General features: G+C 34.7%; 1 protein-coding gene across 1 annotated transcript; it reads left to right on the top strand.

The window, feature by feature from the left end:
* Positions 1–874: 874 nt before the first annotated feature.
* Positions 875–11,976, top strand: Grp170 (Grp170 co-chaperone). The gene is made up of 3 exons (XM_065508820.1): positions 875–1,021; positions 1,186–1,566; positions 8,683–11,976. The coding sequence occupies exons 2-3, from the start codon at positions 1,220–1,222 to the stop codon at positions 11,174–11,176; spliced, it is 2,841 nt and encodes a 946-aa protein (XP_065364892.1). The 5' UTR covers positions 875–1,021; positions 1,186–1,219; the 3' UTR covers positions 11,177–11,976.
* The last annotated feature ends 8,028 nt before the right edge of the window (positions 11,977–20,004 follow it).

Below are 20,004 nucleotides of genomic sequence, written 5' to 3'. Positions count from 1 at the left end.
TCGATGAAAACTAAGTTTCCTACACCAGATGTCATACAAACCCACAACATGACCCCTCCTCCACCATGTTTGACAGTGTTTACTACATTGTTCTTTTCCAATTCAGTGTTTAGCCTTCTCTTCCGTCCTGTTACTCTGTTACTCCATCCGATTGAAAACTACTTACAAACAATCTTACAAAAATAAATCTGAAGATTTCTGGAACGGAATATTATTCTTAGATAATATTTTTCAACAATATTTTTTAATCGGTCTGCATAGTAACAGTTTGGAGAAGGCCAAACACTGAATTGGAAAAGAACAATGTAGTAAACACTGTCAAACATGGTGATAATTTCAAAGCAAAAGTTTTATAAAATGAATTGATCTTTATTAAAAGAAATAAAAACTTTGTTCATTAGGGGGAAGGAACTGATACCAGAAGTCAAATCTATAAATTAATGTCGGATTGAAAAAATTACTAAAGGGCGAAATACACGTTGATACTTACAAAGGGGCTGTTAATGGCTGTTTTAGACGATAAGACTTTACGTACGACTTTTGGAACGGCAACAAAAATAATATTCAATCCGCTTTTTTAAAAAATTTCAAAAAATTAAGAGAGCCATCCGCTTCTCATATAAACATAACATATGTATTGGGCTATTGCTATATCATAGCTGTAAAAAAGCACAACATCAATGTTTACAGAAAATTTAACAATAATTACAGAAAATAAAAAGTTTTCATGTTTTTAATATTATGTTAAGGTATCAGCGCACTGTGAATAGTCAAACTGAACGAGGAAGAAGAAAAATATAAACAAACGTAGCGGTGTATTTTTGCACAGCTGTACGAATGTCACAACAAAATAAATAACGAAAAAAGGTATAGGAACACGTCAGTTGATTGAGTTGTTGGCACGGCAGAAAATTCAGCTGCACAAGATTCTAGAAACATAAAACAAATACGTATAAATAAACAGTTTTGCATTTATTTAATTAAAAGTACTTATAATTTTAATTATTCTAGTGAAATAAAGGTAAGTTTTATTAACATAAAGTGTTAAACTAACTGAAAATGCAAGAAAAACATATGGAAAGAGAAAGTTTTTCATCCGGCAAAATAACCTAAAATATTAATGAAATTGGCATAAATGTATTCCTTGATTAGAATGTTTTAAAAATTAATAGTATACTTTATTAGTTTGTGTTTTTAGTTAATTATCTTTATTACAACAATGGTGACACAAAAGACCACGTCATGGTGGTCTTTGGCTACAATAGGCTGCATTTTATTAATGACTGCCTCTCAACTACGTGGCGTTCATTCGGCTGCTGTTATGTCCGTAGATATGGGCTCCGAATGGATGAAGGTGGGTATTGTCTCACCTGGAGTTCCTATGGAAATTGCATTGAACCGTGAATCGAAGCGCAAGACTCCAGTTACTCTAGCATTTCGCGATGGTTTAAGAACTTTTGGCGAAGACGCCGTTACTGTTGGCATTAAAGAACCAAAGGCTGCTTATAGTTATTTGTTGGATCTGTTGGGAAAAACCATCGATAATCCCATTGTTGATTTATATAGGTAAGTGTTGTTTATGTTAATACATATATTAAAAGTGAATGTAAATTTATTTTATCATTTTGGCGCTTACGTGTACATCTACCTATTCATTGTTATACCTACAGTTTTGTTAATTATTGTTGTTTTTAGTATAAATAATGAAAATTTAGCCAAAGCTTTGTAGATTTTCATAAAATATTTTTCGGGGAAGAAAATCCTCCGCCAAATATGGAAATACATGTTACCACTATGCTTAATTCTAACGGCGTAATAATTATGGGCGTTTAAATATTTCAATTGAATTTTCTGTTTGGATGAGTTCTTTCTTAGCTTTTCTAAATTTTGAAAATCACCTAATTTTTAAAATATTTTTCATACAAAATTTTTGGATTTTTGAGGAAATATCTATGAAATGCTTAATAAGTGTTTAGTAGAAATTGTATTTTATTATTTATCACTTTTAAATGAAATTACATTAGCGGCATTCATTATGTGGAGCTCTTGGTCTGGTAAAAGCGTAAAAGAGCAATCTAGTGACATAAAATTGTTCACATTGTGAATGTACCTTTAAAATAAATAAATTTATTCTCAAAACATAAATTGCATTTGTAATGCACTTTCCTACTTCTTTCTTTGGATTTACCCATTTTATATATTTATTTAAAAATTAAATTGAATTTATTTTCAAAATATAATGTAATGAAATATCAAGTACAAAATTGCCTCAAATTATGAAAAAAGTAGATCTAATGTACTTTGGTTTTAGCTAAACTGTTCTATTACTACATTCCTAGGGTAACTACTCTACATTGTGAATAAGTTAAAATTTAAATTAGTTATAGAGAAAATATAATTTCCTATATGTGTATAGTACAGAGCTTCGAATTAATTAATTAATTCAATTTGTGCTTAATTCTCTAAAATCTTATTCGGAATTAAAAAATGTCAGCCACCCATTCCATTAATCTTCTCTCAACATCTAATTCTGTAGCTTCATTCAAAGTTGAATTAATTTATAATAGAATTAATTCATTACTTAGGCCTTTTTGTAATAGGTTTGAATTGAAGAATAATTGATTAGAGTTCAAGAAAATTTTGATTTAATTCAATAAGGAATCAATTTTATAAAGAATGAATGAATTCAATACACGTGAAGTACAAAAGAGTTAAGCCTATGAATTAATTTATAATGAATTCATTAACGGAATGGTTAAGAGATAATATTTAATTTGATTTCTAAAATGGAATTGGGAATTAATTCTTTCGAATCTTTGCAAAAAAGTTTTTGTATTTTATCTGTTTTTATGGAAACATAATTATTCCCCTGCATAAATTACAGAATATACTACCTTTTAGTTTCATACCCATGAAATTATTTTTTCACAAATAAGTTAATGTCATTTCGAATATTGTAAAAACACTTGATTGAATTTTGCAAACTTATTTTTTTTGTGGAGATTTTTGATAATTATTCCTCTCGTTTTTATAATTTGAAAGTAAATTTTAATTTGGCTGAGTTCATTTAGTATAACTACTCTGTAATAATTCAAAAAATACAATATTACTGTAATTTAGACAATTGGAATGCATTTTCTACCCTGCCAAGGGTGTCACCAACAATCTTTATTGTCAAGATCTATTGTAAATATCATATACAGTGGTCGACATAAGTCTACGTACGACCACAATTTTTGCCACTTTATTAGAGAAAACCCGGTAAATAAAAAAATAATAATGCAGTTTTGTTTGAAATCTATTTTTATTGCTATGCACCAAAAAAATTTTGTTGCAATGTAAACTTGCAAAATTATTCATAAAAAACAATAAAAAAAAACATTGACAAAAGTCTACATACGACCACAGCATGTCCTGGTTTTTTTTTTTGAATACTAACAGATAAGCATGCAATTTATTAAGTCTACAGTTCAAACAATATTCAGTAACTTTGAAGACACTCGTAGAGTTAAAAAAAAGCTGCGAAGTGGTCGCCCAAAGAAACTACATCGTAGAGATGTAATCTTCATTTTAAAAGAAGTCAACAAAAACTCAAAAGTAAATACCACAATATTGGCCAAACAACTCGCAAGATCAGAAGTTATTGTTCATCCACGAACAATTCAAAGAACCCTAAATAATAATGGTAATTAAAGCAGAATTCCTCGTAAATTAGCGAACGGATCGCAAACTTCGTTTGGAATTCGCCCAAAAGCACTTTGAAAATGGAATGGAATGGCGAGTTTTGTTCACTGATGAGTTGAAGTATAACATATTTGGACGTGATGGGAGAGATTAAGTATGGCGCAAAACAAATACAGCAATGGATCAGAAAAACTTACTCGCTACAGTTAAGCATGGTGTTAGTAGTGTGATGGTTTGGGATACTGTCGCTGCTTCTGGAGTGGGAAAGTTAGTGTTTATTGAGGATAATATGGATCGTTATCAGTACAAATCCATTTTGGAACAAAATTTTAGAGCATCCGTTGATTTTTTAACTCTTGGTTAAAGTTGGATTTTTCAGCAAGATAACGATCCGAAACATTGGTCTCAAATTGTCAAAGACTGGCTACACTACCATGCCCCATGACAATTGTACACATCACCTCATAGCCCGGACTTAAATGTTATTGAGCACGTGTGGGAAATTCTACAACAGAAGATCCGAAAACATCTTATTACTTGTGCACCAATGTTAAAGGAGAACCTTCCAGAAGAATGCAAAATATAACGTCCGCAGAACTGGAAAATTTAGTTGCTTCGATGCCCAGACGCCCGTGGTGGCCCAACGAAATATTGAATTTAATGAAAATTTAAATTCGCTGAAAAATGTTTATTTAGTGTACAAATCGTATGTAGAATTTTGTCAACATATTTTTTTAATTTTTTGTGAATAACAGTTAAATTAATTATAAATTTAGCGATATTTTTTTGTTATATTACTAAAAATGCATTTGAAATAAAACTGCATCATTACTTTTACGTATTATGGTTTAGAAGTCCGCGAGTTACGAAAATAATGGTCGTATGTAGACTTTTGTCGGTCACTGTATATAAATTACCATTATTGAGAAATAGAATATGAGAATTATAATAAATAAACTCGTGCCAAATTAAAATTTACTTTCAAACCTTAATTTTTATTGAAATATGTAAAACTAATTAATATTTTTTGGATATTCATAGTTTTTTCTGCAAATTTTTGTGCATGTTTTCCAGTTTTATTGAGCTTTTTTGCTTGCTAATTTTTAATTTGTGCATATTTAAAGTAGTCCTTGTTATATCAATATATTTATGAGACATTGTTCTCATTTGATAGACAATACCATCGATCGGATAACAAATGATTAAGTTTGATATAATGTGGTCTCGGGAAAAATTGTCCGGGAATTGCCGGAAATTTCATGAATTTTTTTATAATTTTTTTTTTAAAGTCAAACATAAAATTCAGTAAATTGTTTTGATACTATCAACAAAAAATCTGTTGACATAGAAGAATTACGATTTTGTCTCACTCCAACTATTTTCTCTATGTGGACAAGATATGTATAAGCAGTAGGGTGGGTTGATTTTTTTCATAAAAAATCGTATAGCAGAAACGCATTCTACTAAATCTTATCTTGCCCATAAAAGTCGAATTATCCAATAAAAAAACTATTAAAAAAATACATATGTATATATACTGAAATATCATTGGATAAAAGTTGAAATGCGCAAGATAGGATTTCATTTTAGACCAATGGTTTCTTGAGGAAACTTTCTTAGAATTTTCCGTAGATTGCGTTTCTGCTATACAATTTTTCACTTTTTTATCGTCCATACAATTCGACCGGCCTAATAAGCAGTGTTTTTGGTTCTATTTTGGTTCTAAATCGGATTTTCGGTAGTAGTCCACATGTATGAGCTATGGAAAATTGTGAACCTATACTCAGAAAATGTTATAAAATTTCTATTCATATTTTTGTTATATGTTATATGCTGTATTTTATTAGAGACTAGTTGACCGCCCGGCTTCGCTCGGTAGCTATTTACTAATGTTAGTTCTTAAAAAAAAAAATTATCATATTAAGAAAAATGAGAATTAAAAAGGAGGCAATATAATAAGAACTTAAAATTTCCGAATTTTTATTTTTGTTTTTCTTTACAAACCATCTCCAGAAAATTTCGAATCGAATAAAAAAATCATACAACTCGCACCAGATGTTCTTACGTGATGCCATTACAAACATGGACCATTTCACTTTTATATATATATGGGGAATTTCATGTCAAGTGAACCAACTTTTGAAATCGATGTCTTCCGATCGGGATGAAATTTGCACCAAGGTTAGCTCTATTGGATAGTAACTCAGACACAATTTTTCAACAACATCGGTCGAGAACTCTCTGAGTTATAGGGGGTAAAATTTTGACAATTTGGTCAAACAGCGGTTTTTTCTTATCCATGTAACTTATTACCTATTGTTCTTAGCAAAATGTGTCCCAAATAGTATAGATAGCTATTTCTTCGATCTTTCGAAAAAAAATATTTAAAAAAAAAAAAAAAAAATTTTTAATATTTTTTTTCCGAAATCAAAAACTTTTTTGACTTTTTTTTAAAATTTTTTCTCTTTTTTTTTTTTTTTTTTTTTCTTAAAATAAAGTTTAGATATTTTCCTTGAACACGTACTTGGTCGCTTAGTGGGATGCGAGTGGGATATCTATCAAAATAAATATTTTGTAACTCAAAACATAAAATTTTTGACTTTTTTTGCAAAATCAAAAACTTTGTTGACTTTTTTTTTTCAAAATGGACCCTTTTTTAATCTTTTTTTTTAGGTCAAACAAAAGCTTAGATATTATCCTTGAAGACCCTTTTAGTCGCTTAGTGGGATGCGAGTGGGATATCTATCAAAATAAATATTTTTTAACTCAAGACATTTATTTTGATAGATATCCCACTCGCATCCCACTAAGGGACTAAAAATATCTTAAAGGAATGGACCTAGGCTTTCTTTTGAGCAAAAAAAAAATTAAAAAAGGGCCCATATTGGAAAAAAATTTTGATTTTGCAAAAAAAAATTAAAAAATTGTATGTCTTGCGTTACAAAATATTTATTTTGATAGATATCCCACTCGCATCCCACTAAGGGACTAAAAATATCTTAAAGGAATGGACCTAAGCTTTCTTTTGACTACAAAAAAATTTTTAAAAAAAGGGCCCATTTGGAAAAAAAATCGTATTTGCAAAAAAAAAAGTCAAAAATTGTAAGTCTTGAGTTAAAAAATATTTATTTTGATAGATATCCCACTCGCATCCCACTAAGCGACCAAAAGGGTCTTCAAGGATAATATCTAAGCTTTTGTTTGACCTAAAAAAAAAGATTAAAAAAGGGTCCATTTTGAAAAAAAAAGTCAACAAAGTTTTTGATTTTGCAAAAAAAGTCAAAAATTTTATGTTTTGAGTTACAAAATATTTATTTTGATAGATATCCCACTCGCATCCCACTAAGCGACCAAGTACGTGTTCAAGGAAAATATCTAAACTTTATTTTAAGAAAAAAAAAAAAAAAAAAGAGAAAAAATTTAAAAAAAAAAAAAAAAAGTTTTTGATTTCGGAAAAAAAATATTAAAAATTTTTTATTTTTTTTTTTTTAAATATTTTTTTTCGAAAGATCGAAGAAATAGCTATCTATACTATTTGGGACACATTTTGCTAAGAACAATAGGTAATAAGTTACATGGATAAGAAAAAACCCCTGTTTGACCAAATTGTCAAAATTTTACCCCCAATAACTCAGAGAGTTCTCGACCGATGTTGTTGAAAAATTGTGTCTGAGTTACTATCCAATAGAGCTAACCTTGGTTAGCTCATCGGAAGACATCGATTTCAAAAGTTGGTTCACTTGACATGAAATCCCCCATATATGTAATTGAAATAGAAATTGATTTGTAATTCTGTTAAATTTACTTGTTGCACCTTAAATTAATTTTACTCTTTACAAAAATACTTTTACCTATAAAACATTCAAAGTATTCATTCCATTTATAATTCAGAATCGTAGATCGAACAACCATTTTAAAAAAAGGGCCCATTTGGAAAAAAAATCGTATTTGCAAAAAAAAAAGTCAAAAATTGTAAGTCTTGAGTTAAAAAATATTTATTTTGATAGATATCCCACTCGCATCCCACTAAGCGACCAAAAGGGTCTTCAAGGATAATATCTAAGCTTTTGTTTGACCTAAAAAAAAAGATTAAAAAAGGGTCCATTTTGAAAAAAAAAAGTCAACAAAGTTTTTGATTTTGCAAAAAAAGTCAAAAATTTTTTGTTTTGAGTTACAAAATATTTATTTTGATAGATATCCCACTCGCATCCCACTAAGCGACCAAGTAGGTGTTCAAGGAAAATATCTAAACTTTATTTTAAGAAAAAAAAAAAAAAATAGCGTATTTTAAAAAAAAGTCAAAAAAGTTTTTGATTTCGGAAAAAAAATATTAAAAATTTTTTATTTTTTTTTTTAAATATTTTTTTTCGAAAGATCGAAGAAATAGCTATCTATACTATTTGGAACACATTTTGCTAAGAACAATAGGTAATAAGTTACATGGATAAGAAAAAACCCCTGTTTGACCAAATTGTCAAAATTTTACCCCCTATAACTCAGAGAGTTCTCGACCGATGTTGTTGAAAAATTGTGTCTGAGTTACTATCCAATAGAGCTAACCTTGGTGCAAATTTCATCCCGATCGGAAGACATCGATTTCAAAAGTTGGTTCACTTGACATGAAATGAACCATATATATGTCCGTTAAAAAGATTATCGTTAAGTGGCCTTTTATGGGTACTTTGTGCAAATTTCATCCATCTATGTCTTTTGTTCTAGGCCATATGGTGCTATTAACAAACAGACGACGGTCATAGCTAAATTGTCTTATAATTTAATACGACCGGTGTATAACAAACGAAAATACATTATACATACCCCCTCATATTTTTGTTAGCGGGTACAAAAATGAATAGTGATAAGATGAAAATCTATTAAGTATTGAATGTTTAGCTAATATACTCAACAAATGTTTTTAATAAAAAAATTATATTAAGATGATAAGATTATTTTAAAAAACTGTTACTATAATTGCGTACATGATTTTATATTTTCCAGAAAACGTTTTCCATACTATGACATCATTGGCGATCCCGAACGTAACACAGTTATTTTCAAAAAGAGTGAAACTGAACAGTTCACCGTTGAAGAATTGATTGCACAAATTCTGGTCAAGGCCAAGGAATTTGCCCAGGAGGCAACCAATCAGGTCATTACAGAAGCTGTGCTTACTGTACCTGGTTACTTTGGACAAGCGGAACGTGAAGCTTTACTCACTGCAGCCCAATTGGCCAACTTGAAAGTATTGCAATTGATTAACGATTATGCTGCCGTGGCTCTCAATTATGGTGTTTTCCATCCTTCTGGTATTAATGAGACTAGCCAGTATTATGTCTTCTATGATATGGGTGCCAGTCATACTTCCAGCGCTGTGGTCAGCTATCAAATGGTTAAGGATAAACATACCAAGGAAACAAACCCCGTTGTACAAGTGTTGGGTGTTGGCTACGATCGCACCTTGGGTGGTTTGGAGATTCAATTGAGATTGAGAGATTATTTGGCTGCCGAATTTAATGCCATGAAAAAGACCACCACCGATGTTACAAAGTCGCCTAAAGCTTTGGCCAAGCTTTTTAAGGAAGCAGGTCGCTTGAAGAATGTTTTGTCGGCCAACAATGATCATTATGCACAAATTGAAAACCTTTTGGAGGATCATGATTTCAAATTGCAAGTGACTCGTGAGAAATTGGAAGAAATCTGCTCGGATTTGTGGCCTCGTGTGATTAAACCTTTGGAACAAGCTTTGGCCAATTCTGGCTTAACATTAGATGTTATTTCCCAGGTGATTATGTTTGGAGGCGGCACTCGCGTTCCCAAAGTGCAGGAGACTATTAAACAATATATTAAACAAGACTTGGCTAAGAATATTAATGCCGATGAAGCTGCTGCCATTGGTGCTGTATACAAAGCAGCCGATTTGGCCACCGGTTTTAAGGTTAAGAAATTCATTATTAAAGACGCCGTTGTATTGCCCATTCAGGTGACCTTTAACCGTGACCCAGGTGAGGGTGCTGAAGTCAGACAAGTCAAACGTGTATTATTCGGCCTAATGAATGCATATCCTCAAAAGAAAGTGATTACATTTAATAAACATACCGAAGACTTTGATTTCTATGTCCACTACGGAGATTTAAATCATTTGACTGCCGAGGAACAGTCCTACATTGGTGGCTTGAACATTTCCCGTGTGGAATTGCAAAATATTAAGGAGCTTTTGGAGACCACTAAAAATGAATCTGTCGATTCAAAGGGTATCAAAGCTTTCTTTGCCCTCGACGATTCTGGCGTTTTCCGTTGTACTTCCGTTGAGTATGTGTTTGACAAGCAAAAGATTGAAACTGAGGAAGAGGATGAAGGCACCTTAGCTAAGTTGGGTAGTACCATTAGCAAACTTTTCTCCAAGGAGAAAGAAGATAAGAAGGATGATGAACAAGAAGGCAGTGGTTCCACCCATGAAGGAGAAGAAGCCAATGGCGAGGAAAAATCCAAAGAAACAGCTAAGGACTCTGAAAAGAAAGAAAGCGATAGTGCTAAAACCGAAGAACAGAAAGAATCCGCCAAGAAGAATGAAACCATTAAAATTGTTGCCGTAAAGGAACCCGTAGATCATACAATTACTTTGCAATTCTCACCCCCCATATCGGGCAAATCGTATGAAAAGTCTATGAAGAAATTAGATGCCATCAACAAGGCCGAACAGAAAAGAAACCGCTTGGAATCATCCTTCAATGCCCTAGAAACTCATATAATTGATATGCAACAAAAGTTGCAAGAAGACGAATACGCCAACTGCTTGACTGAGGTTGAAAAGGAAAAGATTTTGGCTCAATGCTCGGAAATTTCCGAATGGCTGTACGAAGACATTGAAAATCCAACCGCCGATATTTACGAAAAGAAATTGGACGATTTGAAGAAATTGACAAATGTATTAATGTCGCGTCATTGGGAGCACGAGGAGAGACCAGATGCCTTGAAAGCTTTGGATGGCATGATTGATGGCGCCCAAAAGTTCTTTGAAACTGCCAAAAATCTAACTAAAGACACAAATCCTGAGAGGGACGTTTTCACCCAGGTGGAAATTGATAGTCTTTCAAAGGTGATCTCAGAAACCGTGGAATGGAAAAAAGTAGAGTCTCAAGCCCAAAATAAACTCAAACGCTACGAAGAGGTGAGATTGACCGTCAAGCATATTACCGACAAAATGGGTCTACTCGATCGCGAAGTGAAATATTTGGTTAACAAGATTAAAATGTGGAAGCCAAAAACAAAACCAGCCAAAAAAGGCAAAAAGAAGGAAAAAGTAGAAGGAGCCGAAGAGGAGGCAAAGAACAAAGAAGAAGAGACACAGGAATCCGGTTCAGGAAGTGAAAATGCCAACAACGAAGAGGAACAAGTCGAAATTCCTTCAACCGAAAAAACAGCCGAAGACGAGCAAGTGTCGGAAGAAACCCCAACTCCCACAGAAGAACATACACCACGTACAGATCTTTAAATAGAATTTAAAACAAGCAAAACCAACAATTATAATTATTCAAGACTGTGGTATTTAAAACTTAAACAAAATTAACTGTGGAGCATGTCAAATGCATATAAAAGCACATACAGCCAACAAAAACAACTCACAAACATCGATCAGTGAATTGCAAAACAAAAAAGTTTTATAAACCATCAACTCACTAAATGCCAATTTAACTACAAGCTTGTTTTGTAATACGTGGTTCTTTTGAAAGTGTTATAGCCTTCAATTAGTTGTTTTAAAATTTGCTTAAAAATCGCATACTACTCATTATTACTTACTACATATTAGCTAACTAATATATGTATTGTATGTATTTGTTTGGTGTCTCTAATTTAATTGATTTAGGTTTTTTATTATATTTAAATTGTAATTTCTTCGTTTAACCAAAAGACACTAACTAAAGAAGTCTTTAAAAGTTTGTGAAACAGCCAACAACAAAACCATTCCGTCGTTTCCTTTAATTTTTTCAAACATTTGAAGGCCTTTACTTAATTATTTAATTTATTTTTCTATAACTAGCTAGAAGTTCACTTCTCTTGTACATTTTAGTGTTTTTCTTTTTTTTCTGTTTCTCTAAAAATGTATTTTGAATTTAAAGGCCTTATAAAAAAATGTTTCATAATTTTTCATGAAAAAGATTATTTTAATTTAGCAAGATTTCTTCTATTTATAATAAGCTTACAAATTAGTAAAACAAATAAAGAAAAGAAAAAACACAAATATCAAATTAACAAAAATAAAATTCATTTAATAAAAATACATTTAAAATTAAATAGTATCTATGTATGTCGTGTTTAATTTATTTTACAGTGAAGCGTTTTCAGGCAGACTTTTCAAAAGGTTTGGCATCGCTTAAAAATACTGTCAGACATTCTAATGAATGAGTTCATTGTATTCAAGTTTACCAGCCTTACTATGATGAATTAGGGAATAGTTATGTCTCTCTGGACAGCTGCTTTTACATCTCTATGTATTTAATGAACTCATATACATCTCTAACTCATTAAAATCTAAAATATCTTCTAAAAAAACGAGTTTATGATGTGAAACATAATAAATCCACGACGTAGAACTTTGGAAATCTTTATTACGTAAATACTAAAAAGTGCCCTCACGGCACTCCGAATGATGTTGCAAAATCCTTGATAATTCAGTTCAAATCCGGCACAATTAGCCGATCGGAAAAAAGGTAATAAATCTGTTATGTTGTTGTAAAAGCTTAAACTACAATTTTCTAATCTCCAGGTTCTGCATCTAGGTCAAGAAAATTGTGCTAATTGATTCAGAAATCCATTGGACTAAGTAAAGCAGTATTGGCTGGGTAGTTGAACATTTGAGGGTATAATGGGGACCCTGACCGCATGCCGGGTATTCATTTGGGATGGCACGGTCTATGCGGGAACTAGTAGCCTGTTCATCCATGTCATTCAAGCCACCCTTATACGAATTGCGATCCAATCCTACACATGCCTATGCATGTTTTCCTCGTATACACGAAGATCCTTCCTGACATGCCTCGGGCGAGGCTTCAGCTGTGTGATGTTAAATTTAGGATGACTTCTCCGATGACATCCCAGGAGAAACTATTTCGACAACATGATGTTGTGTTTTGGCAGCTTTGAATATTTCTCCACTGGGTACCATTCCCCATGTGCTGCCGGCTAGCTCTTTGAGAGCCTTTTTTCTACTTCACAATTTGTTGTTGTTGTAACAGTTCGACTGTATCCGATTGTTCTTTCCTGTAATTATAAGAGTGAATATTTTAATTATTTGTGTTGATGTCAGTAGGTGGAAGTGGGAGCTGGAGAAACTGCGCCACCTCAGTTGGTCTTAACCACAGGTCTATGGGGCGCAAATTTGTAGACCTGGTGGGACAATTAAATAAATGTATTGTATCGTGAGGACTTTGATGACAGGCGGGGCAACGGTTTAAAGTGCCAGGAACGATACGTTCTCGGTAGCAGTTGAGGAAACTGCACCAACCGGCTCTTAATTGTGCTAATATAGTTCTTGTATGCCTTGGTAATTGTCTCTCACAATCCGATATCGCAGGGGGGTGTTCATTTAGGACTCTGTTGCATGTGTAGCCATTAATGGCTTCAGTAACCGCCGTTTGATGCAACAATTTCCGAGCACTTGCAATAGACAATCTGTCGACGTCCGATGGTATGACGTCTTGGATGTCGCTGCGAAAGTGTCGAAAGTCCATCCGGATGTGTCGGGGAAGAGGATCCTGCATCAGAATCTGATGGTTGGGGTGACTCGGCAGATGGCATGCCAACAGGAACTGTCTAGTCAACAACACATTATGTTGTCTGACCGACAGTAACCTGGTCTCCTCATGTAGATGATCCACATTCGTCATCTTGACACAACCGGTTGCGATCCGGAGAGCATTATTTTGGGCCGTTTGTAAACCTCGCCATTGGGTGTCACTGAGGAAAGAGGTCCATACTGGGGCAGCATAGTTGAGAAGAGAGCGACCAATTGCCTTGTATGTCGCTACAATCGTCTCTTTGTTCATGCCCCAAGAGGTGCCAGCTAGAGCTTTAAGGACCTTGTTCCTATTTTTAACCTTTTGGTTGATGTAGGTTGCGTGCCTTGAAAAGTGAAGGAGGCTGTCGAAGACTACCCCTAAAATTTTCGGGTTTTGAACCGTGGGGATAGTTCGACCTTCGACTGAGATGTTGAGCGCCGTCCTTACTTCTTTAGTCCAAGAGGTGAAAAGGGACACCGAGGATTTCGGAGCAGATAACCTGAGTTTGCGTTCCTGAAAAAAGTCTGTTATGGTGGCCAGGTATCGGGTAATTTTGGCACTTATGTCGTCGATGTTGACACCTGATGAAATTATAGTGCAATCATCTGCATACGACACCATAGAGACATTTGGGGGGGGTTCAGGTAGCTTGGCAAGATATATGTTGAAGAGCATCGGTGATAGTACTCCTCCTTGTGGCACGCCCATCTTTATCTTGCGGTATTTTGATTTCTGGCCTCTGAACTCGACAAACGCATGTCTTCCACATAGATAGTTGGCTATCCAGCGTTTGACATCATTTGGGAGTGTGGAGTTCACGATGTCATTAATCAGTATCGAGTGATCGACCGTATCGAATGCCTTGGATAAATCCAGTGCGGCGACGATGGTACGTTGACACGGTCGTTGCTGATTGAGGCCATTGGCGATCTGGGAGGTTATCTGAGTTAGAGCCGTTGTTGTGCTATGCGCTTCCCTGAATCCATGTTGATGTGTGGCGAGCGGGAAATGCTCTTTCAGGGTGGGTAATAGTAGGGATTCTAAAATCTTTGCTATTGGTGACAATAAGGAGATGGGGCGGTATGATTCTCCTAGGGTAGCTGATTTTTCCGGTTTTAGAATTGGGATAACTCGAGCCACTTTCCAGATATCTGGAATCACCAAATGGTGAATCGAGAGATTCAGAAGGTGGGTGAGATATTCCAGACCTACTTTACCGAGCTTCTTTAGCATTATCATTGAGATACCATCCGGACCTAGAGCTTTAGAAGGTTTCGATTTGGAGATAATGAACTCGACTTCACGGGAGGTGAAGGAGCGTGGCTGAGGATCTCGAGTAAGATTCTTAGTTCTCCGAACTATAGTCCTTTTGGTCCGGCTCTGCGTGGCGGGGTGTTCTATAAATTGCCTGCAGAATTGTGTTGCGCATTTCTTGGCATCTGTATGTTGCAAGTTATTAAACGCAATAGCAGCGAGGTTTTGATTTCTATTATTGTTTCCAGATAGACTTTTGATAGTAGACCATAGCGATTTAGAGTCTGTTGAGCAATGATTCAGGTGGTCCAACCATTTGTTGCGGCGATGTTCGTCGACGATAAAGTCAATTTCAGCCGTCAACTGCTCAATTTGCTCATTAGCTGGATTGCTAGCACGCAGGAGATCGCGTTCCTGAGCCAATCGTGCTGCCTGTGATGGAAAATTTGGTCTAATATTCGGTATTCTTCCTGCGGGGATAAAGCGCCTTACCGCCTGAAGGACTATCTTTCTAAAGATTGCTTCACCCCTTCTGGCACATGTGGGGGGCGGCAAGTGACGTAGTGTATCGTCTATGTAGTTCGTGAAGCTGTGCCAGTCAGGTTTGTTGTAGTTAACGAACGTGCGCTTATCTGGCTCCACAAAGTCGCTAGACTTCTCTACTGTGATCAAGATAGGGATGTGATCGGAGTTTAATGCCGTTTGGGCTTGCCAGGTGGTATGGGCAAGAAGCGACATGCAGACGATGGAAATGTCTGGGGAGCTTGAACATCGAGCAGTTATTCTCGTAGAGAGGTCTTCGTTAATTGCAGCGAAGTCCGAGTCGTCTATCTGGTCTGATAATGAAATACCGCGTGGATCGTTTGGTAGCTGGGAGTACCAACTCTCGTGGTGAGCATTGAAATCACCAAGTATTATTCTGTTATCTCCTTGCAAAAGGTTGGCTATGCTGGGATGATAACTAGTCCCAATGCTGTTTATGGGTGGAATATATACATTGACAATTTCTAACTCAATATCTCCAGTTTTTATTGAGATGCTCATTACTTCCAGGTAGGGGTCAGGAGAGGGGGAGGGGGGTGGTACTGTCAACGTATAATTGACGCTTCGCTTTATGATAAAAGCAAGGCCACCACCATGATCACGTTCCCTGTCTTTCCGAATGATGTTGTAATCACTGGAAGCCGAGAGTCTACAATCCCTGGTTAGCTTCGTTTCTTGAATGGCGGCAATGAGGATGTTATTAACATGCATAAAATTGGTGATTTCCACGACCTTATTTCTAAGACCATTACAGTTTAACTGCATGATCTTAAACGATACTTGGGAATCCCCGATATGCAAAGGCCGCCGGGTATGGTGCTGATGGGGTGGTATATTTAATATACTTGGCAGTTGAGGTGGAGTTCTCGCCGGGGTTTGTTGTTGTAGTAGAGGCAGATGTTGGGGTGTCTGCACAACACTGTGCGGGGTGAATTGCACAGGTGTGGCTGGGGTGGCAACTGTCGCCGGGGGTATGTTTATGCAACAGGGGGCTAAAAAGCTATTACTCCAGTCCTTGTGCGAGCGTAATCCAGAGCATCTTCTCATATGGCACCAATTTTTACAGCCATTGCACTGAATTGATGTTATATTCCTTCTAATTACGTCCTGACAGACAGAACATGTCCATTGATTTGAACAGGGTCTGCTGTGTCCGGGGGTTGGGGATTGGACAAAATTTTGTCCGGGGGGTGGAGTTTGGACACGGGATTGTGGGATCGTAATTATGGGGGTAGTGCTGGGGTTTTGAGGCTGCGTACTACAACAAGATCCTACGAAGCTGGGGTTCCAGTCGCGGTGACTGGTGAGTCCTGAGCACCTTTTCAGGTGACACCAGTTATTACAAACGGTGCATTGTACTGAGGTGGTGTTACGCATTATGCGTTGTTGACATATTGAACAGAGCCAAATACTGGGACCTGGATTCTGTTCAACGCCGGCTATAATTAAAAGGATTTTGAGCAAAATTGCCGACATGTTTTGCTCACCTGGGGAAAAAACTTTCGGTTTGTACAGCTGTCGCTGAGTTGACAATCTTTGGCCGAATATGATTCGGGTCGTTCCGGAACGGAGATCCAATTGTCGTGGGAACGTTCACAATTTGTGCGTTATTGCAGTGGCATTAGTTGAGGTTCGTAGAGTCCCAAAATTTAGGGTTCATTTACTACATAACCCATCAGTAAAAACTGCATCACCTTCAAACAGATGTCCAGATCCAATACGCTGTACCCCTGATAACTTGTCTCCTAATCCTATCATCCCCTGCTACCAAGCATTGAAACTATCTAACTTACCAGGAAGTCCTGAACCCCGAGTGCAAGTAACGAATTTCTTAATGCCTCTTTTTTAATGTTATTAAAGGCTCCCACTATATCCAAAAACGCAGGTAAAGTATATTCCCTACACTGAGGGAAAAACGACGTTGCAAAATCGACAACGGTTGATGTCATTTTGACACCATACGGTGTCACTTTTTTTTTTTTACACCGTACGTTTTATTTCATTTAAAACCAGGAGCAATCATAAGGATTGGTGTGGGCCAGAAAATATAAAAAAGTGGGAAAATGTGTTGTGGACGGACGAAACGACCATTAATTTAATTGGTAGTGATGATAAGACATGAGTTAGAAGTCCAAAAAATGGCAAAAACCAAAAAAACGTTTAAACATGGTTGGGGAAATATTATTATATGGGGATGCTTTTCTTGGTATTGCGTTGGTCCAATTTATTGGAATAAAGAAAATATGGATAAGCACTTGTATGTAAATATTTTGGAGAATGTTATAAAGCCACATGCATAATGGAATATGCCCTTAAAATGGCTCTTCCAAGATAATGACCCAAAGCACACGTCAGGTCTTGCCAAAAAATGGTTTTTATATAACAAAATTCATGTTATGGAATGGCCGCCTCAATAACCAGACTTAAATCCTATGGAAAATAGTAAAAGACAAACTCGGACCTGAAAAATTTAAAAACAAGGAAGAACTTTGGCAGAAAATTCAGGAAATATGGTATGCAATTTCCCGATCTACATGCGAAAGTTTGTTAAATTCAATCCCCAAAAGATTTGATGCTGTTATTAGAAATAATTGATATGCAACAAAATATTAAGAAAACAACGAATTCTTGTGATGATTTTTTATTTTTAATCATTTTAACGGCCATTTTCACAATGTACGATTATTTCATTTTAACCGGAAAATTAACTAACTGTCGGTTTGTTTAACGGGGACCATTTAACCAACGGTTACCGATTTACGTTTCACCATCATTTGATTACTTAACCAAATCATTCAGTAGAAACTATGGCAATAATGCATACATTTGTTTACGAAAAATAGTGTAATGAAAGATTGAAGTATAAAAAATTATCTAAAAGACGGCATAAAAATTAATAGTTTGTGTTTTCTTAGTGGTATAATAAAAAAAACGTATAGAACTCAAAAATATTAAGGTACTTAACTGTAACATTTACAGAACAAACTGAACAACAATTACTGAAAACCAACAAGCCAAAGTGCAAATTTGTTGTTTGGTTTGTAAGTGCAATATCCGGGTGGTATATGGATCACCCCGTGCAAAATTTACTTTTCTTCGCTTTACACTTTTAAAAATTATAAATATTACAAAAATATAAATGTTTTTCCATGTTCTTTTATTATATTTCTTACAATTAAGATGCTAACCGGCGAAATTTGTTCGGTTATATTTAACAGCAACTTTGTTGTTAAATAGTGTCAATTAAGAATTAATCGTACATTGTGAAATTCAAATTAGCCTAACTTGCGGTTAAAGTTCACGTTAACTTTTAATCGTACATTGTGAGAATGGCCGTAAGACTGATTCTATTTGAATGTCGCATATTTTATTTAGTCTTTTAGATTTGACATCGTTTTTAACATAAGAATGTTTTATTTTTTTATTTTATTTTTTTCTATTTATTGTTTACGTTATGAGCATTAATACATAATGAACAAATTTTAAATTTTGAAATCAAATTTTGTAGTTTTACCGCTTTAATCGAATTCATATGTAGTGATTCTATTGTATTGTCCGTCACTGTATAAGTTTGTCATTCCGTGCGTAACATTGAGAAATATTCATCTGAGACCCAACAAAGTATATATATTATTGATCCTTATGAAATTCTAAGTCGATTGAGCCATGCCCGTCTGTCTGTGTAAAACACGCTCACGTCCAAAATACGCAAACAAACTTAGTAGAGTTGCAAGAAAAATGTTTATTATTGTCCTAAGCAGTTTGGTATTGAAAATCAGCGAAATCGGTACAGTGGAACCAAAGTTATGAATTAAAATGTGGGACAACCTCAAAAAAAATTGATAATTTTCACATATTTTTCGACATTTTTTGTAAATATATTGCAGCTAATATCATAAAATTTTGCACTCGTTACTTTTATGATAAAAGGAGTAACTCTGGTGAAAATTATAAGAATCGGTCCATGATTTTTCCTAGCCCCCATACAAATTTCTTCCCGAAATATATTTCTATGGTCTATAAATGCCTACAGAATAGGAATATCCATATAAAATTCAGAAAAAATAAGTTTCATGGTAAAAAAACTTATATTACAAAATTTTTCGTGGATCGGCCCATATTTGACCATAGCCCCATATGAAGTACACTTCCGAAAATCTCTTAAATAAGCATAAATGTCTTATAAATGTCGCTATCAAGTTGAAATTCGACATAAATAATCCCCATCTATGCCAAAATCGCTGTACCTAATTCTATGAAGATCGGCCGATAATTGGTTATAGCTCCCATATAAGGACCACTTCCGAAAAACACAATAACCTACATAAATATCTAAAAAATATCAATATCAAAACAAAATTTCACACACATCCGTAGTTTATATTGTTACGTTTTAACCTTTTTAAAACGCTGGATTATTTCCTTTAAATAAACCGGATACTTTTGATTGCAAATAAAAGCCGTTTAGTAGTTTGAAAATTATAACAACTCTTTATTTATTTAAAATGTACAACAACAGAATTAAATAGTCAATGTTTTTTTTATACACGTTTATAAATTCTCAGAAATACAGACACTTTATAATGTATACGAATTCACTTGAATAATACAGCACACTGAGTGCCTTAACTCAGCTGATGTTTATTCACATAGCGTCTCTGATAAACTCAATAACGACTGCAACCTCTGCCACTATTTATAACACTGCCATCTGCACTCTAGATTGCTCTTTAACTGTCAAAGTTCG

This window comes from Calliphora vicina, chromosome 4 (genome assembly GCF_958450345.1).
Source record: "Calliphora vicina chromosome 4, idCalVici1.1, whole genome shotgun sequence".
NCBI lineage: Eukaryota > Metazoa > Arthropoda > Insecta > Diptera > Calliphoridae > Calliphora > Calliphora vicina.
This window is presented reverse-complemented; position numbering and strand designations above follow the sequence as displayed.